At 44.7% G+C, this 25852-nt stretch overlaps 1 protein-coding gene across 1 annotated transcript in view; it reads right to left on the reverse strand.

Annotated features, from left to right (window-relative positions):
• Positions 1-25852, reverse strand: part of LOC117730784 (A disintegrin and metalloproteinase with thrombospondin motifs 9-like) — a 38544-nt gene that overhangs the window by 6658 nt on the left and 6034 nt on the right. Inside the window, 23 exon segments of the mRNA XM_034532770.1 lie at positions 530-706; positions 2598-2768; positions 8339-8515; positions 8752-8913; positions 10080-10328; positions 11876-12043; positions 12124-12231; positions 13896-14015; positions 15152-15313; positions 16216-16380; positions 16484-16694; positions 16791-16917; positions 18509-18638; positions 18899-19065; positions 20004-20099; positions 20295-20412; positions 21181-21317; positions 21445-21626; positions 21993-22138; positions 23011-23115; positions 23580-23721; positions 24531-24677; positions 25628-25733. Coding sequence (XP_034388661.1) covers positions 530-706; positions 2598-2768; positions 8339-8515; positions 8752-8913; positions 10080-10328; positions 11876-12043; positions 12124-12231; positions 13896-14015; positions 15152-15313; positions 16216-16380; positions 16484-16694; positions 16791-16917; positions 18509-18638; positions 18899-19065; positions 20004-20099; positions 20295-20412; positions 21181-21317; positions 21445-21626; positions 21993-22138; positions 23011-23115; positions 23580-23721; positions 24531-24677; positions 25628-25733 — 3473 coding nt within the window.

Genomic DNA, 25852 nt, shown 5'->3' on the forward strand with positions numbered 1-25852 from the left:
ACCTCAAAACTGTCATCACTTATAGCTAAATCCTGAGTCCTGCACAGACGAAAAAAAAAAATATATATATATATATATATATATATATATATATATATATATATATATATATATATATATATATATATATATATATGAAATTGAATGTAGTGTGTGTCCATCACTCACAATAAGATGCTGACTAAGCAGGTTCTCTGAGGTGGAGTTCGTGATAGCACGTGTGCATTTACTTTCCATGGTACATTCACTTTTCACACTTTTTAACTTCATCTAAAAAAGAGAACTAGCCCATCAACATTAAGTCAGCAATCAACAATTTTACACCGAGCCACCGGATCATCTGATTTTCATAAGGGCCATGCAGCAGCTCCTCGCCTCCTCTCCTCCTCCCTTCCTCCCTTCTGGCCTCCCCTACAGCGGTGCCTCCTCACTGAAGCAGCGACGACTCGCTCTTGAGACGTGCCTGAGCACTGGGGGGGGGGGGGGGACTATACTTTCTCCAGCGCACAGGTCGCCATGCTCTTCTTACCGTCTTCCAGTCCCCTTCTCTCCACCGGTACCGGGAGGGGCAGTCGGCGACCCGACAGCTCTGGCTGGACACCGGTCGAGAGCGCCGGGAGCAGCCGGTCTCCTGCGGGCTCCGGAGGTCTCCGAGCGGGCAGAGCACCTCCCGTTGCTGGATGCCGTCGCCACACGATGCTGAACACTGGAAGCAGGACAGATGAGTACTTTTAATCTTAATTATTATCAACCGTTACTGCTCAGTGGGAGTGTATTGTTTTATATCAAATAAGCAACTTATAGTTTGACTATCGCGATATCCATCGAGTCTCGTGAGCTGCCCTAATTAATAGAAGGTTATTTCTCATGTGTTTGCCACCTATGGGATATTTATGTACGGGAATATATTTGAAGTTATGGTGGCTATCAATTTGTGTTCATTGTCACCTTGTGTTCCTTCACCTTTTTTTGTTTGTTTTGTTTTTTTGTAGGACTCCTCAAGTAATGATGCACATTCTGTTCTAGATATGGCCAATACTGAATTAAATGTCTATTAAAGATGTAAAAGGATCTGCGTCTTATTTTCTCACCAAAGAATGAGACAGTTGGCATTCCAACTCGTATTTGAACGACACAATGCATTACACGCAGGGAAATGATATGTGATCATTAAATAGCTGCAACATCACCTCCATGTTCATATTTAAGATATATGCTTTATATTAACTGATGCTTTTTTGTTTGTTTTTTGTTTACAGAAATGTGAAGAAATTCCAGTTGGAACCTAGGGAGTGGATGTTTTTGTGAAACAGTTTTAAATGAGAGCCATTCTTCTTCAGCTATAGTACATTTCTACAGAACAACCACAAAGAATGGCAATCTGCTTTGTTTTCCACATATTCCATTAACCTAGAAAACCATATGGCATAAGCATCCAATTTCCTTAGTTTTCATGCATTTGGAGGTAACAGTGAACAGTAACTATCTTTTCTCTTTTCAACAGATGTTATTGTGAAGCTGATGAATGGCATCACATATACACAATAATTGATAACTTGTGTAGCTTTGAAGAGAAGGTTCTTCTTTGGGGGGTATGGGGGGCTACGACATCACAAAGAGTATGACTGACACAACGTTTGAGTTGCTATGCATTTCAACAGTCATATTTTGTTGTGATAAACATCACCCCACTAATCTGTATAAATACAGACATATTCACATGTCCAATCATATGTGCCACAACTATACATATTCCACTGTGTATTATGTGCCATGCCGATGCAGCAGTTGAACCACTAGGCAGCCTGCTGCATCATGGGTAACCATGCTTTACTTGGAGCCTGCGTGGAGTATTAATCTCTCCTGGCATGTGTCCTGCTCCACAGCTGTTTAGAGCCGACGCACATCCTCTCTGACGTGTGGAGCTCAGATGTGGCCTCTTGGCCAGTGGCGTGAGTTCAGGAAAAGAGGACATGAGGAGAAAAAAAAGAGAGAGAAAGCGAACAGGCACCAGACGCTCTCTCCAGCAGCCCAGGTGCACGTTGTGAGCGTGTCTGGCATGTTTAGTAGGGCATTCAAAGGAAAGACTAACATGTGGTTCCCATTGGGGATGCAGAAAATCGAAGGGAAAAAGTGAAGGAGAGAAAGAAGCGATCTGAAAAGCGATCCGCGGGGGGAAAGAGCAACAGTTAGAGGGACGATAAAAGGGTTAGCATGAAGAGAAAATATAGAGATGAGAAGGGCAGATTGACATTGGCTTGACTTGACATCAGTTAAGCTTAGATCAAGGAGAGGAGTGCACATCCCTGCTGCTGTCACACTTACGGTACTGTGGAGTTCCAGCATACGCTACCGCAAAACCCCTGTTAGCAGCCTCCCCGGGCCTGTGCTGCAAACCACCATGTGATGTGTAAAAGCATCCTGCCTTCGTTAGTGGCCTGGCATGCTGCACAAACAAGGTCAGGCTTGCTGCAGATGTTTTCACACATCTGCAGCAAGCTGGTGAGCATTAAAGAGGAAAGAGAGATTGCATGTGTGGCGGCGTGAGAACAGGAATGGTAGAGGAGTGTTTTATAGAGGGGTCGAAGAGTCCTAACCTCTCCCCAGTTGCCGGTCTTCCACTTGGGACATCGGCCACCTCTGCAGCTCCTCTGCTTGCTGGGTTTGGGGGACAGATGTTGGCAGTTTTCATCTGGGACAAGGCGGCCTGACCCGGTCGCACAGCCCACCTTACGCGACTTGAACCCTCTTCCACAGGAGGCGGAGCACTGCAAGATGCCAGAAGGAAAGAACGAGTGAAAATTGAAATCAAAAGGTATGTTTTGTGTTACAAAGTGCAAAGGGGGCAGCACACTCCAAAGCAATGAAATTCAGATTCTTTTTTTTAGTCGGCATTATTAAAGTCAAATCGCGTCATTGGGATTCATAATGCACATCATTGGTTGGATGGCTGATAAAAAGCAGATGATTGCACAGCTATGAATAAAAACAAGCCAAGTATTTATTAATCGGGAAAATCCCTTTAAAAAAAGAAAAAAGTGATATGAGACCCAGTTCCACGTGGTTAACTAGTCCAATGGCAACGCGTGCACAATCATCCCGGCAGAGGTTTGTTTCACCTCCGGGTTCACCGAGTTACTGGGAGTTTAACTCGGTGTGACAGGCAGCCCCACACACACACACACACACACACACACACACAGTAACTTTACAAGAGGGAGTGGAGAAGGGCTGGACTGTGCTCGGATAGTCACAGGGGGCGTTGCATGCCAGGATGGATGGGAAGCGACAGGCTCAGAGTTGAACGAGTATGCGGCGCAGCGTGCGGTGCTGTCCGGACCAGCGAGTGAGACGGGAACATGCTGCGACCTCTCACCTCATTCAGGGGGAGTGTGGGGGGGGAGGAAGGCACACGAAAGGGGGAGCGAATAAAGTGATTATTCCCCTTTTCAAACATGGGCAACCCTCGCATCACAATTTGACTTGGAATGTGTGATGTCAATACATTTTAAAAAAAGGAAAACAATTATGATACAGTTTGTTTTTTATGCCAAGAAATAAAGAAAAGGAGTCAAATCAACTGTGTGAAATGTTTGTGGATATTGTTGTGACTCAATTTGACATAAAATGACATTGATTGTGTTGGTTGTGCGCCTTTGGAACAGCACTTCCGGTGATGAATCATAGCACACGAGCAGAAGACTTCATGATTGATCTAACAAGTCACTAACAGTTTGATTATCAATAGTTGCTAATGTTATGGCCTGGCATGAACACAATATCAGGCCACACATTTGCGTAAGATGAACCGTGGAGAGTAAGTGGGTCATCAGAGGAGAAACCAAGCTTCCCAGTAAAGGTTCAAGTCATTAAAGGGAAGCATTTACAATCTGAGGCAGTCTTCCAGACTCTTATGTTCAAACAAGTCCTTCCCACAAAGGTTTATATACTTTTTTTTTTACGAGGGCTTTCCTGCTGTTGTAATGTGCTGAAATGCCCTCAGAATTCCTTTAAAATCAGAACAAAGGGGTCAAATTAAAACACCATGTGTATCAGTACATTAATCCCCCCCCCCCTCCCTCCCATCCATGTGCAGTGTCCATTAACTTAGCCCACAAATGCTCCGGGTAACTGTAACTATCAAGAGCCGATCCCTGATACAAATGTTTCCGCTCACACATACATCCACATTTCCTGCTTCACCACACAATAAATACACTATATAAACCATTTTATTTGCACCAGTTTTATTTGCAGGAGGTGGGGCAGGTGGTCCATTTATCACAGGGCTGGTAGTCCGATCCCTGACTCCTCCTGTCCTCATGCCAAAGTGATGAATCAACTGAACCCAGCGCTTTGTCCGTGATATATAAGTGCATTCCCCATCATGCTACGACTATCAACTGTCAGATCAGTTTGACCTGCCTTCCAAACAGAGTTCAAAGGCTGATCATTATTATATATATATATATATATATTTTAAATCATGCCTATTTAGATATAAGAATCCATACAAGCGAAGCGCCGTGAAAGAAACGCCCCCTAAATGAACAACTTATCAATGTCAGCATAGTGTTTGGGAATCCCATTCAGCTCTGTTTTGTTGTCCCCTACCTCCCACCCCCTGGGATCAAAGCGGTTTCCAAGAAGTCTGTGCTGGTGGGATGAACCGGGAAGGGGCCCCTCCCCAGATCAAACATGACCCCATGACCCACCAATTCACCGCTGCATTGTCTTGCTGACGGCTCCCCTCATTTGAGCCACTGTCCCGGGCCCCCATATTGGTACACTGTCATCAACTTGCATTAGGCCAGAGTAGAGGGGCCTGACAGAGGGGCCAAGGGGGGCTGGCAACTTCACAGCGAAGCACGCGTCACCAGGCGTCCCAGGAAAAAGGCCCGGGGTCGGCATTAAGAGTGACTGAACACAGTGGATGAAACGGGAGGTAAACTAAGGCACTGTCACACACGTTGGACGGAGCTTTACCTTGATGGAAAGGGCTTTGAACTCCTGACACAGACGGTAAAGAGGTCAGCAGAGGCCCTGACCACTTAGAATAACAAGGATATTGCTCAGTGATTTGTGCGTTTTCATTCGGGAAAAACACCCCGTTGCATAGACGGGCAGGGAGGGCTGCCTGATAGACTGTTTGCCTTCTTTTTGAATCTTTTTTAAGGTGAAACACAAAATGACATAGGACACCTTCTTATCCACAAACACACTGTAATTACCGTCAAGCAGGAGTTGTTCATCTGGAGTTCAATTCTCCACTATAAGACTCGGCAGCGACGCTATCGGCGTGATGCACGTTGTTAGTGGTTGGTACTTTTAAAAAAAATTATCTGGACAACCAGTCTGTGTAAGCAACCAGTGAGTTGCAAGTTATTTTTTAATTTCTTCTCTTTTGTTTGCAGTGACCTGCTCACAGCGTGGGAAACAAATGTTGATGGCGCTTTAGATTACGGCCCGCAAACACGCAGCATAATTGTTCCAAATTTACGGCGCAAATTACAAGTGAACAAGATGTAAAGTTAAGGCAAATAAAGAGCTAACAAGCTGGGAACTTATAAAAGGACAACATTGTGGTATTGTTATTCGGGCCGCTTAGTTTTGGACACAAGTAAATTGTTTTAAAGTTAGTTTACTGTAAGAAAAGACGTGTTGACATTGAAGCTTGTGAAATGACCCAAATGTGTAGTTTGTGCTCTCAGGTCATACTTAAATAAATCACAGCAGATTGATAAAATGCTTCAGAACTTCCATCTTCCCCCAAACGTCCATGTTTGTTGCTCAGTAGGTCACATGGTAGCTCTTAATAGTTAATCATTTCATATCTCGTTCCAGTGAACCTACTGTAATTGTAACAATTACACTGTAAATTGGGAATAATCGCCGTAATCTAACGCGTTATCAAAATATATTGTTAAAATAAGAATGAAAAAAGCCTTTGATAGTACCTCTATTTCACTTTAATCGTAACCTTTTCTGGAAATGAACAGAAATCCAACAAATCCATAAAAAAAATTAAATATTGACATAACATTATATGAAGTAACAATAAATACAAGTAATTACATAAATATACAGAAATCTTCTTGAAACACAAACTAATACTGCCATTTGTGAATAAGAGATACAATATACAATATGCTTATTTCAAGAGCCTGTTGATATGGTGTTTGATCTGTACTGCGATATGACCACAAGGAGTCAAACTGCTGCGGCAGAAAGATAAAAGTGAAGAGCAACGACGGGATGCGTTTGCACCTCGTCTACTTTCACTGTTTCAACCTCGACTCGATGTTACGCCGCCTGACAATCACACACATGGGAGCCATTACAAGCCATAGTTCTCATTAGTAGATTATGTGTAGTAAAGGAAGAAAAAAAAGGTACTCACTGCTGTGTTAACAGGCCCTTAAAATAAGGTGTGATGTCAGTACAGACATTTATGACCATTAGGAGTCAACTGGGTGGGCTGCAGGCACAAGTTGCCCCTAACCACAGATTCTTGATCAGTTTTCACTGTCCACAAGGTGAAGTGTTACAAGGTGGGAGACGACACACACACACACACCCTGGATCTGTGTTTAGGACCATCAACTGCACCGGGTAGTCGCAACAACTCATGCCTAATCTTAGCCAGCCAAACTCCCTCCAGTGCAATGGGAGAGAAAGATACGGCAGTAGGGCAATCATAACAGAGACTGAGGTAGACACATTAGGTTGGCTCCGAGTGGGAGCGCTGGATACAAAACACTGTGAACTTCCCCTGTGGTCACAGGTGTCGCGTGTTCAAAGTACAACATGGTATAACAGCTCGCTTCCTTCAAAAGGGTCGAGCGGGTTGACGTTCGAACCGTTCGACATTGTTTCATCAGATCTGTGATACACTTTAATCATTCCACTGACTGCTCATGGAAAGAAATAAAAAGTACAGAAAAAGCAGCATATATATATAAAAAAAAAAAAAAAAGCAATGTGCCACGATGAACACCTAACCGACCACAAATATGATGGTTGGTTTTCCGATATTTGATATTTGATATCTCCCTTGTTTGGCCAAAGCACTGCTGTAGTGTAGGTTAGTTTGATGGCTAGTTGAGTCGTGGTCTGTTCCAAATGAGGTATTGTTGAGCATAGCATATTCAGCAACTCCAAGTACTTACTGTACAAAGAAAACATGAACTAACACAATATAAATACACTCATATCAAGCACCTTTGGAGCAGAGAGCTTTAAACCTATTGTTTTGGCCACACTAAGGAGACGTGGGTCAAAACCCTCTGCCAAACTGGAATACAATGGCTATTAGTACTAATTACCACAAACTCAGTGAGACATTTTATTTTACAGTGCTAGTACAGCTGCTGTTTGCTGGTGATTACTACCGATTCTGGACGTTTCAGGAACTTTTGAGTCACCATATTCATGCGTTATAATGTCGTTTTAGGGCCACACCACTGTTTGTTTCATCGCGTGGGGTAAATACATAAACTGTAAAATAAAGTGTCTAAATAAGATTAGTAACTTCTCTAAAAAAAACACATGTGCCTTGAGACAAATTGAATTCTTGATACAATAGCCATTTCAAAGATGTATATAGTACAAAGATGTATATATAGTACACAGCCCAAATACAGTCCTATGTAAGGTGGTGCTTTTACAGTTCATAACAGAACACAGACTACATTGTGTAGCACCACATATTTGGATATTATGGGCTATTCTTTGGATAATAAAAGAACAAGGCATCGTACTGTATATTCCTGATATACAAAAACATTCATCAGCATTTGCATATGAACAAAGATTGGCTAAATGTGCGAATACAAAGAGCTAAGACACAAAATAAATCACCTTTAAAAGTTAATGCTATATACAAAAGATAAAAAGGAAAAAAAGATCTTAATAAATTATCTTTAAAAACAATATTTTACAAAACTATCTTTGATTGTGATACAAAGTGATCCTGAATTTTTAAAATACTAATACAAGGCTCAACAACAGTTTATGGTAACTAGGACTGACAAAAATGTTCTTGTGGTCACAGCTGTCACTGAAGTATTTTGACAGTAATTTGTTTGGCATATTGCATGTGTGCGAATCTTTGCCATTTAAGCGCAACAGAAATGAGCTTTCCGAATGTCTTGAGGAAACGTCGACCAATCGCAGGCACCAGAGAGGGAGCAGGAAGTGGAGGAGGTTAAAAGTAAAAAGTAAAGAAGCAGGAGGGTCATTTCTCCAGGGCAGAAGCACCAAAGTCAAAGCCCCTGTAAGACGACAGGTATTTGAAAAAAAAAAAAAAAAAGGTATAGAGTATTTTTTATGAGCGTACCGAGCTCCATGGGTCCGTGCTCCAGTTGGGGCTAGACGGGCACGGCTGAGTATTGCACTGCTCGCGATCTGGTGGCTTGTCGTGGATCTCGCAGCTCAAATCGTTGAAGCGCTCGCCGTTTGGACGCTGACACACCACCAGTCTCGTCTTTATCCCGCCGCCGCATGGCTTGGTGCACTGCAGACAGGTCGGGTTTTTTTGACAATGGAGGGAGGAAAAAAACCAGGGCCATTTTTTTTCATGTGGAAATAGATCTGTCTTGTCATGGGAAATGTGAGTTCTAATGCATTTTCAAAACCTAGTCATAGCATCCATTCAATCACAGATGAGCATCCCTCGCTAAGCTAAACCAGTATCTGCCAAGGAGACTTGGTAATCTGATGCAATCACCAGTGAAGTGCTGTCTGTCTTACCTCTCCCCAGTCGCCATAGATCCATTGTGGGCACGGCCCCGACTCACAGGACCGTTGCTCATTGGGCCGGCTGCGATCCTCACAGCTGTTGGCAGGGTAGCCGTTCTCATCCTGGCACACTACCACACGCCGCTGGAAACCTCCTGCACATGTGCTGGAGCACTGTTGGACAGAGAGTGGAGAAATAGGTGTAAATAAATACATTGTTTTACATTTCTTTAAGACACTATGACATAGAAACACACGGGTAAAACACCCAGCTGCAAAGGGTACACAAAGCCCTCACGCTCACAACAATTAAGAAAAGACCTTCGATACATCTCATGTCAGATGACTGCATGTGTCTGCTGCTTTATACTCAGGACAGAGGCAGAAAGGGTCACCAGAAATAGCCCACCGACACGTCAAAAATAATGTCTCTTTGGTGTTCCGTCACAGTGGCGAAGGCCTTGTCATAAAAAGAGAGCAGGGCCTGAAGAACCGACCATCACGTCATGAGCTTTTGTCAAAGTCTGCCTGAGGTTACAAAACGCATGGTAGGGAGCAAATAACTAGTTCACAAACTGTTATTAGAAATTGCCAATGATAAACGGACACACACATGGCTGAGGGCCACTCTTCAAGGTGCCACCAGCCCATCAGGACTCAGAATTCACCCTCATTCATGCACCAGGGGCACAGCTACTGGAGCAGTTTGGGGTTCAGCCAGGATTGAAGCTATGTTACGTAACTATTACGCTGAGTTCGTATGTAGATTTCTGTTTGGTATCAGTGAAACATGTAGGGAGGATGACAGCTATTACCACTAGGTTACTTTGCATAATGATGATTGCTGGATTTAACAATTAGCATTTGGGATTTAACCATCCCAACACAAGGAACACAGAAAACACATGAGAACACATGTAGGTATGACACCTTACTACACTTGACCTTCCTTATGTGAGCCAAGTGAAGATATATTCCACTCTCATGTCTGTATGGAAGCAGGCTAGCTTAGCTTAGCACAAAAAACGGGAAACAGCAAGCATGGCTATGTCCAAAGGTAAGAAAAAAAATCCTCTGATAAAGACCTCTAAAGCTCACTAATTAATGTTATCGTCAATATTATCTCTTATTTGTTTCATCAGTTACCTGCAGCATCATATCTACTGCACAGACGTGAAAGTGGTATCTATATTGCTCATGTTCCCACTTCTCTCGACTTGTATTGTTTTAGCTGAGGGTTGGGTTGAACAAGATTAAGCACAACATTTTAGAGGTCGCCGCCCAGAGAATCGGTCTGTTGACCACTGTGATGCAATGCCGCCGTGTGTAAGATGCCTCACCGCGCCCCAGGGTCCAGTCCGCCATTGGTGGGATTGGCTGCGGGGCAGGTTGTTCCTGGCGCTGCCATTCGGCGAGGACGGGAAAGGTCGGGATTCGCTGGAGCGGGACGGGCATTGAGACATAGCACAGGCCTGCTCTGTGGAAGGACGATCGTCTGGGTCACACTCACTCGTATTCACTTCTTGGTCACTGAAGTTGACGCACAGTACCTGCCGTGTCGTCTTTCCCTGGCCGCAGGAAACTGAGCACTAAAAACACACACACACACACACACCCACACATAGAGTGAATAAAGAGATCGGTCCAGGGTTTAAATGCATTTGTACCTAGATGCAAACAAATACAGACATACAAACACACATTTGAAGTAACTACAGACAGTGAGACAAGCAAGGCCCAGGACCGAGCAGCCCGAGGGGGCACCAAACAGTACACAGACCTAAACTGAAGGTAAACACCAGAAGCGGCCAGCAGAACTGCATCGTTAGCTACATACAGAGGCCACCAAAGTGACGTGGAATCGCTGCTTTCTTCAGCTGGGCCTTAAATAAAACAAGGCTTGTTCTTGCCAAGGTCCCACGCACACTGAAAGTTTGACTTTTGGGTCAAGGATGCCGACATGGCTCTCCTTCCAGTGAAAGATGGCCTACAAATGGACACAGCTCTGGCACTGGCAGACGATGCAGTGTCTCCTTAAAAGACCCAAGCACACCCACATGTGTTTCTTTTAAGGGAAATAAGCCGAGGCAGATCTTCAGCCAAGCACTAATGGCGTCTCACTCCGCTCCTCCCTTGCACAGTCTACGTTCTGTTTCGCATAAAGTGATCTATTATACTTATGTAATAGCTGTCTACTTTAAAACCTTGCCGGGGATTACACTGTCCAGAGGTTTATACTGCTCTGACACAATGTTATGGATTTCACATGATTTTAGATACTGTAAGAAGGCTTTACGTAGAGTAAGTCAATGCATACGATGTGATACTAAATAAAGATGTTGGATAATATACTGTAGGCCCTAAGAACAATAACAAAACTGGCATATTGGAGTGTTCTATCACTGCAGGACAAATAAGGCTATTTTGCTTCGGGTTAGTACATCTAGTGTGAATGTTGCTGGGATAGGACTCTGAAATATTTGTTTTGGCCAGGGGATGAACTATTCCCTTTTGGTGGGGGGGGGTCATTGAGTGTCTTTGGCTTGGTAGTACATTTGTGGGTGTGTGTGTATGGTGACCAGACCTGCAGTCTGGCTCTACTGCATCACTCTGTAACTCTGATGAGAAACATCTGTAAACAAGACAGGATCCCCTCGTTGCAGCCCCTTGGATCTCCCAGCTCCAGAAACGTTTGCCTCAATCAAATTCTCTCACTCTCTCTCACCCACACTTCTTCTCGAGGCTTATCCTCCGGGCCTCGACGCACACTTGCCTTCCAGCTGTCGCCCTGTCGCCACATCTTTGTTCACACAAACAATCTACATCGCGTTTGCAGACGCTGATTGTCCGTGTGGGTGATAAACAATGTAGATTGAAAAATCTACATGGCGATGTTGACGGATTGAGGCTAATCAACAGTGCTGTCTGTCAGTATAACAATATGCAGATCTGAAAAGAAATGCTTAGTAATTTAACAGAAAAACCAAATCCAAACGCCCACTTATTTGAGACTGTCCTCTAAAACATTGGGTTAGCTTATGTGTATTTAGGTGCAGCAACTTAATATTTTATTTTTGAGATACTGTATAACTGGGTCAGATACAACTGAATCAATGATGACAGGTGGTTTTCTTACCGCTGTCCATTCCAGCACTTTCCACTGTCCACAGAACACTACTGAGCACACTTCTCTGGCAGGGGGTTTTGGTAGGTGGGCGCACGCCGACTCCTCCGCCACGCCACCCTGGTTTTCACGACAACTCACGTAGCGCATGCGCGTCCCTTTGCCACAGCTGGCGCTACACTGTTGTGGAGAGGAGAGCGGTTTAAGAAGCTGGAAGCCAACAAAAAGAAAGACTTTGAAGATTTGGTAGAACCACCAACCTGGGTCCAAGAACCAAACCTCCACTGGGTTTTGTGGCCCTGGTGGGAAGGGACTTTAGTCCCTGGAGGAACAGGGTGGCTGCTGGGACACTGGGCCAGTTCACAGTCCTGTGGAAGGGAGGACACATACACCCATTCATGCAGTGATTAACAAAATGAACATACTGTAACAACATCTGTCCCTGACCACAAAATACCATGAATATCAGAGATAGCTCCTCTGACATGGGATGGAACAGTCACCAATAAATGAACAGTCTTCCTTCAGCTCTACGTTGGAGAGTAGTAGTGTTTCCCATCAACCCTTTCCTCTCACCTTACCAAAACAACATTAACAGGGTCCGCCCCGTCAGTTAAAACTATGGATTGTGGCAGTAAGCCACTCAGCATAAAGCCCTGATCCCTGTCATAACAGGTCATAGTGGAGTGGTATTCAGGGCTCCAATGCCCATGCTGGCGTGGTTGTAAACTCCACCCCTAATCCACCCCCTTGTCCCTCACCTTCCGCCCTTTCCTCTCCTCCCCCCCCCCCGAGCCCACCCTCCCCCATGCCCTCTGACCCCAAGTCTCTAGGAATGAGGGCCTTAGTCAGGTTGCATAGACTCCACATTCCACACAGGGCCTCCTGATGTAGGCAGACAGTCCTCATGGCAGCGCTTTTAGTAGCTTTACGCACACTTCCTGTCTGACTCACAATGTACCTTTATAAATTGATCAAATATGATGTGGAGTTAGTTTGCGTGCATGTGTGAGTATTACAGGGCTTTTACTATTTTATACCAGCCTTTATCCAATCCAAGTGGACGCATGGCGTAAAGCATCACATGCCTCCACCTCTCTCCTCCTTGTCCTCAGAGCTCCCTCCATCTATCTGCACCTCTTTTTCTAAGCCCTGCTTGGTGGCCCACTTCATGGCTGGCTGGTTAGAATCACAACGAGTTTGGGCGACTGCTTCAGGGTCACTGGCTCTGTCGGCCCAGGCACCGGAATTAAGAGCCACTGCGACTACAGTGGGGGCCTCACACTGAGCCTGCATGCTCAGCCCTCTGAAACGGGTTTACGCCCCACGCTGACCAAACAAAACTCTAAATCAGCTCAAAATAGGTTTATTTGGTGGTCCTGTGTCTTTTTGTGCGTGCGGAGCACTTAAACAGATGCACAAGCAAATTTAGACGACACAAAAACAATTCCACGTGTAAACCTGAGCACTTTCTCTGCATGCGATGCTAGTTGGTTGAGTGGCATCATTTTTTCAAATAGCCTGCTTTAAATATTAGTGATATGAAGCAGATTCATTCAATCACACATAACATTTGTCTGTGAATTATGACTTATATAAGTCTGTAGTTAGATAGATGTTTTAAAGTGAGGGCAAGATTCAAACTTACTTTTACACATTTATAAAATGTCACTTCAATAATGAAGATGAGAGTATTCTGAAGAATAACACTATCCTAAAACATTTGGGGATTTTGTCTGAGAGTTGTGTGTCTCTTTTTGGGGATAGTGAGGCCTGTATAACCTCCCCCTCTGCCTTTGCCTCTAGACTAGATCAGACAACATAGCTTTATTGAGACCAGGTGGAAATGAAATGTGTGTGTTTGTCTGTGTGTGTTTTGAGTGTGCATGCTCCCTCTTCTCCTCTCCTCGCAGCACGAATCAGTGGAACAACTGTCGCTCGCACGGCGAGGAAGCGATGAAGGGAAGTCAAAGAAAGATGTAAGAGAGGGAGAAAAGATGCAAGGAAAGAGGGAAGATAATGGCCTCCTTACCTGGGTGTCAGTGGGCCGGGTGGCAGCGTTACATTCAGTGTCATCCATGACAGCGCCATAAGAGCCAACTACACACTTCACCGCTCGCATCTGGTAGCCTGGCCCACACGAGGTAGTGCACTGGGTTCAAAGAGGGGAAAAAAAACAACCGAGTGGTGGGGAAACATTAGCAGCAGTGAGCCAAACAGAAAACGGAGAAATAGACGAGGAAGCCAAGCAAAGATCTGACAGTTCAACTGAGGTAAAGCACTCCCACACACAAACAAATAAAAAAAGGACTGTAAACCCAGGCTAAGCAAAAAAAAATACTTCATTCAGCCCTCCACTTCCCTGACAAACATCCTGAGATCCAAGTTTCAACCATATAAGAGTTTCAACGATGAAATGCATGAGGAACCTTTGCTCATATACATTGCACTTGTCTTTTTTCCACTGTAGCCAAGTCCAATAGGCTACTGCCCCACTCTCTCTTCCGCCTCACTGCCTCCAATGTAACAGGGTCAAACTTGTGTGGCGGCACCTTCAACTACCATTTGCCAACGCTCCATTAAACAGCTTCAAATATACCTTAACGTGCGCACATCCTCTGATGGGGGGCACTCAAATATCTCACATTTTTGGGTGTTCAGCTCCCTGTGCACACACACAAATGAGACTGAGCCTGCGAACACACACTATATACTGTATGCATAACCCTATGCAATGCTTTTGTAGAAGTGCGCGCCAACCCACACCAACCGTAGCTTTTGTATATTTATATTGGCAGGATGTGTAAACAGGCGAGAGAAAGGGCACAGTGCTATAAGATGGATTAGTTTATCCATGTCTTCCCCTTGGTTTACATCTGGGGAGAACTAAAGCGGAGAAGCAACAGTAAAAGTAAACCTCTGCCTCTGTGCTGCTTTTCATCAACTGATTACACTTCTATTATTACCTATATGTGAACTGCGGATCAGGGAAACACGGATCGAGCACAGATGCACCACATTCAGATTATTTTATTTCATTGAGGTCAGTGGGCCAATCTTAGACAAGAACACGTGATTTTTCTATTGAAACTACGTACAGTGCACATTCCAATCATACATCTATGGTATATAGGAAGGTATAGGTAGAGCCCTGGATCTGTCCATCAGTTGTACGTACGCCTGCATTAGCACAGAGCATCTTTCCTCGCAAATATTCTGTTGATCACAAATGACACATTCTTTTGACAACCTTGAACAAACTACAGTAACACCCCTGTTAACACTCACCTGTCCCCAAGGGCCGACCTGCCAGGAGGCACACTCCTGCTGCTGGCACATCTGGACCGACTCGGGCTTAGACGAGCCACAGAAGCGGTCGTCTAAGCGGTCCTCACCAAAATGGCACCACGTCTGACGGTGCTTGTAGCCTTTCCCGCATGTCACAAGGCACTGAAAGGAAGAACAGGTCAAGTTGTAGAGATAGATGTTGAGGCACTTTAATAACATGGACTGTGGTTGTTACCATTTCGCTGGAACTTAGTGCATGGCAGAGGAAGATCAGTCGGTTGTGTGGAAAGCCGCATATGCAGACTACGAAACAAATAGCAGTCGGAAGGGACCGAAAGACAGTGCCAGAGTGTCTATTTATGTGTGCGTACAGTGCATATGTAAACAGTACAGTGTAGGTGTTTGTATTTGTTAGCACCACATGGGAGATCTGAAATATTCCTGGAATGCAACCCAAGGCTTTGCAAGCTCCTTGCTCTACAATGTGTAAACTGTACAGCAGTTAAGTACAATCTCACCCTGCAATCAGTGATTTCCCAACACTCACTATGGTGGAAGGAGGGAGGTAACTCTCCAGAAGCTGAGGCATGCACAATCCTCACTGGGAATTTACATTTGACCCAGATCACTGCTGGCTCAAAACTACAGTATTTATACTGTTTCTCTTTATAACCACTAAATCCAGCTTGACATCTTTACTCATGACAAATGTATATGCACAAGACTTCTGAAACTATATGTCTTGACAGAAAACTCACAAATGCCAAGATCTGCGTAGAATACGTCCAGCCATCACACTCGGATGAGACAAGTCTGCTATAGTCCAGCCTCAGCCACACATACCGATTATTTTACTTTATTTTGTCAGAGCATTTGATTTATTGATTGCAGTCAGGCTATAATACACATTTCAACAAAAATATCGAAAAACCTTTTTGAAGAAAACCAATCCTGCCTTTAAGTGTATAAATGCTACCATCGCCTCCATCTACTATATGTGACCAGTACGTATCGGACTGGTCTGTCTCTCAGGGCAAAGGGAAGACAATGAGAGCTGAACTGACCTCAGACCAGTCGCCAGTCTTCCATTGTGGACAGAGGAAATCATTGCAGGGTTGGACGGTCATCTTGTCCCTCTGACTGCATTTGCTGTCGTCGCCGCCGGCCTCGGCTGCCTTTCGACACACTGCCCCTCGACGGCGGGTGCCCCCCCCACAGCTCTTGGAGCACTGCAGTGCGCAAAAACAGACACACAACCCGTGATAAAACATCTGGATTATGCTCACACACACACACACACACACACCCCACACTTCCTCCAAACAATCTCACCTCTGACCAAGGAGAGTACTCCCAGCCACCGGGGTTACAGTCTCCGTGGCAACCTTCTTTGTCATCAGGTTTGCGCTGACCGCTACAGTAGCGGTCGTCAACCTTCTGGGTTTTACCGTCCTCGCGGCTGATTTTGGCACAGTATATGTCCAGGGTACGATATCCCAGGCCGCACCGAGCCGTGCACTCACTCGTTCGAGCCACATGCCACCTGCATCAAGGGTGAGAGAGACAACCCGTATTTGTAAAGGACAAAGTGACAAAAGAATGATCTAATGGTTCATAAAGGCTGGTGGGTAATACAAACCTGAGTTCACATTCAGTGTTACAGGGCTCAGTGATGACAGCAGGTCTGGCTGTACCGTGACACCTCTGGTCCGACACCACCACCCTGTCTGACTCTCTGCTGCAGAGAATCTTACGTTTGCGCTCTCCTATGAAGAAATAATGACAGCACGTTTGGACAGCTGGTACCTTCAAAATGTATAAAGTTTCTCTTATAATAAAAGAGAAATATGTCACTTTTTGTGTGTGGATGTCCAATCAGTGTTGATGGTGGATGTTGTCGGTTTAGGCAATACATGAGAGCTCTAGATGCCGCTTAAATGATGTCAGGCAGGGACCCTCCAGAGGCCGGGCTGCAGAGCGAAAACACCGACTGGTGGTGCCTTTGCTCAAATTGCACTCTGATGCCAACAGAAAGTGAATCATTCTGCTGCAATGAATGTTAGTGTGGAGGGAGTTTTTGTTTGGAGAGCCAGCGTGCGTTACTAACTACGTATTCGAGTTTTACTCCTCAGGTCGACTGAGGTGCTGGAGACTTTCTTCAGGATCCCGAAGATAAACTGGAATTTAAAGACAACCAAGTACTGCAAAGTGACCATTGAGTGAGTCTTTTTTGTCGTCCGTGGCTATTTGAAAACTGTTTGGTTGAGTTGCCTCTTTTTTAAAATGCTAAATTCCGTTGGGCTTTTATTTTGAAAGTATAGGATGGAAAGTATTCAATGGCTTCAATGGCCTACATTCACCATCAACACTGAAATGCACCAAGCAAACATTGAAATGCTGCACTCATAACAGTTGTTTGTTGAAGAAAATTTATTATTTTTGTTTTCTATATTTAGGCTTTTCAATAAACTTATTTTGCTCCCTTTGCATGTTGTTCTTTGATGAGAAAGACACACAAAGGAATATACAAAACGTAATGACTAGAGTAGCAATCTCTGGGCTTCATAACTTCCTCAAATGAGTCTCCACTGCCAGACCTCAGCTTCTGTATGATCCTGCATGTGGTCGCCTGAGTTGACGCACCAGCCCACTCAAGCACGATACAGATCATCATGGGAATCGCAATGACTACCAGCAGCAATGTGCTTCACCGTAGCTCTCGTGTTGACATCGCTGCACTGAATCAAAGAGCACCAACTGTGCAGTGGAGAGAGATTTAAACCTCATGTGGCTGCAGGAAATAGATTCTCTATCAGTACCTCATGTTACCAGGTTTTGCAGCTCGGTGCTATGAGAGCTTTTGTGTGCCGCAGACTGCCAGGAAAGCCGTATAAATCGGTAAATTAAAAAAGGTGCCGTGGGCACTACATGTTAGCCGTTTATCCAGCTGTGTGAACTCATTGGTTTCTCTTTGGAATTTACTGTTGGTTGTTCAAGCAAGGCAGTGTCAAAAAGTGGGCAAAGAAATTCTCAGACTACGTGTTTGAGTCATAACACATAACAGGTTTTCGAGTTTACCTGCGATCCGCCTCTGCACGCCTACATACTCCGACACATCCAGGGTCGTGTCGAAGAAGGTAATCTGACACAGCATACTACGAGGTCAAACTTTATCCACTTGATCCAAACCTATATGTCTAGCATGAAGCTTTCAAGTTTAGCCAGACGATCTCTACCTCTCCTATGCCTCTGGCTCGGTGGTTCCCACGTCTCCCCTCTTTGTTGCATCTCATCATTACTCTCACCACATCATTTATCTTTGACCACTCCCATCATCTCACTGTGCCGCCCCCTCACCTTGGCAAAGGCGGCTGCATTCCTGCCAGGGACCATAGGCATCCCAGAAGAACTGCTGAGGTTTGTCTTCTATGGGGATGTTAAAGGAGTACCTGACATCTGGGTTGTAAAGGTTTCCCACAGACAGCACCTGAGGAGAATGCAGGCGATGTGATATGCATTACAATACAGTAAGTATTTTATATATATATATATATATATAATATGTATTATTGTCATATCAAACATCATAGATTGTCCACATCTTCCAAAGTACAAGTAATACTTTAGGAGGTCAAGTCTGTACTTAAGTTCCTGCATTCAAAATATATTTGCATAACGTTTACTGCTTCTGAATCAGTCTCGCTCTGCATCTCCTGCATTGGCATACCAAGGAGGAGGACAATTCACCTGGACAATGATCTCCTCCTCGATGCGGTCAGTGCAGTTGATCCTCTCAATGACATGGTCAGAGCCACTGTACTCAATGACGATATTTCCTACTTTGATTTCCCTTTTGAACATGCTGACCACAAACTCTCCGTTAAGCAGGAACTCTCCCCGGCTGTTTGAAGTGGCTGCAGAGAGAGAGAGAGAGAGAGAGAAACACTTACTGCGCTTGATGCCACCGTGACAGAGAGCCAGACGGAGCAGTATTTGACGCACAATCGAATTATCTTTGCATAATTGGCACAACAACTGCAGGAAAAAAAATGAACACATGTGAAATGTTTTGTGAAAAATGATTGTCCTTATGACACTAACGAGCTAAAGTAAAGAAAGCAATAGCAACACCGTGGCAAGTGTTTCCATTTACAATTTACAGTAAGGCACATGCAGTAGGCAGCAGTAATATAATCCTCTGTTCCTGGAGAAGTCCCATCCAGGGGCATCCTGTTCTGTTCACAAGCCAGTCTACTGCACTCCGTCACCCTAATGCGATTATGGAGCTAATTTCCTGCCTTTACTTTCCTCGCCATTTCACACATTACATTAATATGACTGTGGAGAGCGGCCCTCATTCCGGCAAAATCACCCCCACTTTGGGCCCCTTAATGACTGTGCCCATACACAAATACATATAAATACACCCACACACACACACACACACACACACACACACACACACACAGAATAAAAGAAAACTGTGATATGCACTGACATATACACACACACACACCTTAATTGACCTTGATAGAATGGTAGCCAGAGGGCAATCGGAGCTCAAGTATTAGCATGCTCTTGCCAACAAGACTTGCGCTAATAGCAGACAAAGCAGCCACATCCTGACACACAGACGATTGGTACAGAGAGAAGCAGAGAAAATACACACACACACACACACACACACACACAGAAAATACAAACAAAACCAACTGACCTTGCTAGAAAGCTAGTTGTGGCTCATTAACGTGTTAGCATGCACACGATATGCCCACTCCATGGGTTTGCAGTACATGACTTTACAATCATTCACATAGACAGGCAGGCAGAAACAAAACGTTGGATGTCTTACCGAGGTAGTTGTCATCCTCTGGTTTCCCTGAGTAACTGTGCTGACGCACATCTATATTTGTAGCACCGCTGGGTATTCGCACCACTTCATTATAGCCTGAAAATAGCATAAGTATTATGTTTAGATCATTACTGCACTCTATGTCTGTGCCTGTGCTAACAAGTGAGCACTCTCGGTGCTATTTATTCTGAGAACTAAGGACATGTAAAAATATGTGAAAACAATATAACAACGGTCTGTTATATTTGCTGAAGGTGAAATGATGGTGTAATAAAAGAGGCTATAGCTCACCATAGTGGACGATGTTGAAGGTGCCTGCCACAGTTTTGCAGGAAGAGTTGTCACCGCCGCACACGCCACACTTGTCCCTCCTGGCTTTAGAGTTCAACACATGGTCACAGCCCGCTTGCTGCTCGGTGAAAAGGAAAAGGAAGAAGGGAGGGATATATGAAATATGAAAAGAGAATGTTGAAAGGCAGGAGAGAAGATCAGATGGAGGATAAAAGGCGAGAACGAGGAGAAGGGTCTGCAAACAGTATTATGAAACAATTTTCTGGCAAAGGTTCAACACTGTAATATGAACATGTCTGACACACAGCTTTCTACTTGGCCATTGTTTCTAAATTTCTTGATGAAATACTAATCATGAAACAACAATTCAAACCCAGTGACCATTTAATGAGTTACACATGAGTGTAGTCAGTTATAGCAATATTGCTGACTCCCATCTGTAATAGATTTCCTTTCAGACACCGCACTAGAAATGGCATGAGCTCTGCTTGTCATTGGTTTTAACAAGATCTATAAAGGATGAAGAGCTTAGCTTGAGTTCCATATCATCAAAATCCACTTGCCGAAGCCAGGAAGGCAACTAACTGAACCACAATATAACCAAACACTGTGTGTGGTTGAGAGCGCGCACACACAGCATCCCTCTGCTTCTTCCCAAAAGCATATTGATGCGTGTGGTTTGTTAGCAATCAAGTGTTCAAAGACAACTCGCAATAAACACAGCGGTCTGGCAAAGGATTGAGATGTTTTTTTTTTTTTAAAGAATTTGCTGTGAAGATGTGGAAGGAATGATATCCACTAAATAATGTACAAGAATGGTGACCATCAGTCGTGTTAGCTGTTGATGTGTATTTGAACCATGCGGCTGAGAGTAAAGGGACCTCACCCTGCACAGGCCCTGGACACAGATGTCATTGGTATCGGGTCCGCACGGTGTGCCATCAATGACCCGGTCCCTGAGCTGATAGTAGGCTGTGCTGCCTGCCACCCTGCAGAACAACTTACACCTGTCCTTCATCAGAACTGACAGACAGAGAGAAACACTTAATATATATGTCAACGTCAAACACACATTATGTCTATTGTGCAAAACAGAGTTGGCAAAAGGAGCAAGCAGGATGCAGGTGACAGAAAAACAATGTATCCTCACTTCCGCTGTACTTGGGCACCCAGCGGACATTGGGAGGTAGACCGTTGATGTTGAAGTGCCTGCCGTCGAAAGCAGCACATTGCTCCTCCCTGAAGTCCTTCTTCTGCTTGGAGCAGGGCTCAGAGTTACAGGAACGAAACTTCATTCGGCGACCCACGCAATACATTCCTCCATTCCTGGGCCTGGAGGAAGAAATTGAGGAAGTGAATGGACCAATTTGTGCTTTAATTTCGTAAACATTTTAAATTCATGCCTTTCGTAAGCAGTTTTTTTCCCCCACAGATTCAAAGGTTCTTCTGTTCTTCTTTTCAACCTGTTGCTCACCATCGCATACCTGCAGTGTATTATTGGCATTGTCGTCAGGTTCAAACTCATTCTCATCACGGCCGAATCCCAAACAACCGTGTGAGATCGGCCTTTCTTGGTGAACACAAGCTATGAAAATAATTCCCTTGAAGAGGCTTGACCTATGGAACACTGGCTTTGGCAGCTAAGATGGAGACATGGTCCACTGGGCATGCGTGACTACAAAGAAAAGGACTGCTCACATGGGTCGGTTGCATTCGCGCGCGGCGATCTTGATGCCCCCGCCACATGTCCGCGAACAGGTACCAAAAGGGCTCCAGACTCCCCACGCCCCATCCATGGGCGTGGCTTCGGGCTCTTTCGCGATACACAGGCCGTGTTTGCAGTGCTGCAACGAGGGAGAAACGGGAGAGAAAGAAAGTCAGATGAACGGAGCGAGCGAGAATAGAAGCAGGGAGAGAGATGGAGGTCGACGGGGTGAAAGAAGAATAAGAGCACGAAGGAGAAAGAGTCAAAAAAAGGAGAGAGGAACAGACGGAGTGAGCGCATGAAATGTCATCCCGTGCTTTGATGCTAATCTGGGAGAAATTATACAGTAAAGCAAATGGAGAGAATAAGAACTGAAAAAGAGATTTCACGGCAGGGTCCGGCTGGACAGAAGACAAGAAAACGGCACACACACAGTCAATAAATACATCTTAGCTCATAACAAGAGGATAATCTTACACTGTTCAACAAACAGACTCCATCTTAAGTGTTTAGTCTGGTGTCCTGCATGGCATGGGATGAGAGGTTGGTGTATGGTTGGTGTGTGTGTGTGTGTGTGTGTGTGTGTGTGTGTGTGTGTGTGTGTCTGAGCGTCTTTGGACTTCATGTCGCTTTCATGTTCTCTCAGCCTTAGTGGCAGGAAGCCCTGGTTGGTGAGAAAGTCCTAATTAAAAGCTGCACTAAGACAGTCCATCATTTACAACTTCACGCCACCCACTTACATGCCAGCCATGTTCAACTACTAGCGTTAACATGTGTCAATGGTACAAAAGTACTTGTTTTTTCCCAAATGTTTGAGAACTTGTTTTCTTTTGTCATTCTTGCACTCAGAAGTAAAAAGGCCCGTGAACCATTTGTCAGTGATTTGTCAGTGGAAAAGGCCGTGAGGATTGTCACGTCATGAGACAAAACCACACGTGTATTAAAGCATAATATAATCCCGTCATTCATCCCCAAACTTTTGCTTCGTCTTCATTTCCACACGACACTCACCTTTCCAGGAGAGCAGTCAGTGCCGTCTGCCCACGGCATGTGCTGTGTCCTGCAGCCCCGCTGGGCGCCCTCTGGACTGGTGCACCACAACCTCCGACACTGGGTCTGAAACACACACGCGCGCACACACACACACACACACACAGTTTTTTATCACTGAGAGTGGCTTACGAGACTTTACTGTCAGACCAGAAAGCGTTTCTACAACGCTTAAGGGCGTCACAACTATTCTGGAGACATTTCTGCATTTCAACCAGACAGATATTCAGTATCTGGATGGTTCGATGTGAAGATTCAAGCCTGATTTCACCTCTCGTCGTATCCATGTTTTAAGGAGTTATTAACAGAATGTATAGGTGGTGAGACATTGCGTCGTTTATGTGAATAAAACGTGGTTTTGTTTGCTTGCGTCTCAGAAAGAACAATCGGCATGCTGTGGAATCCAACATTAAATGATTCCAGTTGAGCTGAGAGCCTCTGCAGCACACGGTCCTAACACAAGAGGCTTCTCTCAAGAGACACCACACGTGCGACATGACAGTTTATATTTGCACGCTGACTCGACTCACCATATAAGGGCACACCTGCGTTCCCTGCCCAAATATCAATTCGCACTGTTTGTTGACAGTGTATATCCGTCCGGGCAGCTGCTGCGAGAGACCGTACGGCCGAGACACGGGCTCGTCGAGTAAGCACTCACCATATCCTGTGCTATTAAGAAATAAAAATAAAATGACTTCAAAGAAAAAAAGGGGAAAACAAGAGACACAACCAGACAGAAAACACACTCAGTGTACTTTGTACATATATATATATATATATATATATATATATATATATATATATATACTGTATATATAGAACCCCTACTGTACACACAGCTTGCTCAGTATCTTGACAGGTTTCTTTTCATATTCAGTACTATATGTAGGAAGTGGTTGGGATCTCAAGAGTTAGGGATGCATGGTTAACTTTGAATAGCTAGGGGTGTGAAAAGGGATTCTGGCTAGTTGCCAGATATAATCCCATTTACTCGTTCCTACAGTAGGAGTTCCCTGGTCGTTGTCAGACAGCTAAGGGGCCTTTGGAAGAGAGGAGACTAAAGGCTGCAACGACCCTGAAATATTATGATTTATTTGCATTTAAGTCTAAAAATGTGACTGTTGTGTGACTCCATACAGCATGCATTCATTGCACTCTGTGTTTGTTTGTGTGAATGTGTGTTTGTGTGAATGTGTGTGTGTGTGTGTGTGTGTGTGTGTGTGTGTGTGTGTGTGTGTGTTTGTATGTTTCAGGAAAGAATGTTGTGATATCTCTGCAATACCGTTGATAAATACAGTATCTTTAAAGGGTGTTTAGTCAGAGCTTTAACATAACAAATAATTAAAAAACACAAACATTTCTTTTCATATCTTATTGGATTTCAGGTAGTAAGTGTAGTTCAGACTCAAAATCAACATCTACATGATCTAATCCCCGTGCATGTTTGGAACAATTGTGAAGAAAAGAGTATGACATACTCAAGGAACTCTGTGATGTACTTCCTGCTACACTTGGACCACATCCAAGGGTTTGTGTTGTAGTTAAGTGTGGGAGCCATCACATGCTGCTGAATCTTAACGCCATCTTCCTTACACTTGTTACTGTCGTCGTGAGGCATGTTGAACCTAGCGGAGAGAAAACAGAAGCACATAAATTATTACACGTTAACGAGAAATGTTACAGTTTACGTCACGCAGATGCACAGCTCCTTAAGACCACAGTTGGGCTGAGAGAAAAGCTGCAAAAGCCAGTTTAATGGGAGTCTTCATCTGTTAGTGTTTTGCAAAACCAAAAGGAAGGTTTTTTTTTGTTGTTGTGTTTTTCATTTGTTTGCACAGTGTTGCCGGGATATTGGCATTGGGAAACCTATTCACGGCAGCAGCTGAAAACAATACAGAGCGTATGTATTTTGTATTTGTTTTGGCAATCGAGCTCCTGCAGGGAGAACACATGAGATGTGGTGAACAGGTACAGCACCAAACTGCCCACAGCCCCCCCCCTCCCCCCCCCCCCCCCCCCCTCGAACGACTCAGCTCCCCACCTGACAGGTACCAAATGACACTGAGCTCTGGGGCTCAGCGGTCGACAAGCATGTTGTCACCGCTTGACACGGATAAACGTGAAATTCAACAATCCCACCTTTTGTTTAGTGGTTAGAAGTAGCATTTGTTAGAGATGATGAGGGCCGTAACAGCCTCCACTCTAGAAGGCTAACCTCCCCCACCCCCCCGCCACCCCCCCCCCCACCCCACCCACCCCAACCCCGTCGGATCTGGCTGACTCAGGACGTTGGACAACAGTTCGCTGAAGGGCAGGTTTGAATTAAATTCTGAGAATCCAATTTACAGACTTTTTTCTCTCTCCTGTCAGAAGGAAAAGCAGACAAATTAGGACATATGATCAGAAACCGACGCTGTGTTTCCTTGATCCTCATCTGCTGGTAAGGCATGCATGTGTGGATTCCTAGAAGGACTTTTGCAGTTCTACCAGTGTTTTCCTGAAGCCAAACATTTCACTAACTCAGATGGATGACAGTACTCGAGGTAAACGATCAGTGGAAACGTGCTGCGCTTACACATGGCCAAGTTCATGGGCGATGGTGAACGCAGTGCTGAGCCCGTTGTCCTCGCTGATACTGCAGCTCCTGTACGGATCACACACCGTGCCCAACTCCGCAAGTCCTGAGAAACAAGACAGACTTCAGTTTTCAGTTTTTCAGCCATCGTGATCATGCCACCATCAGCACCGTGAAGTACAGTAGAAATGAGTTTGTGGCTGTGAGCCTATATCAGCACATTAA

This window comes from Cyclopterus lumpus, chromosome 5 (genome assembly GCF_009769545.1).
Source record: "Cyclopterus lumpus isolate fCycLum1 chromosome 5, fCycLum1.pri, whole genome shotgun sequence".
In the NCBI taxonomy this organism is placed as follows: domain Eukaryota; kingdom Metazoa; phylum Chordata; class Actinopteri; order Perciformes; family Cyclopteridae; genus Cyclopterus; species Cyclopterus lumpus.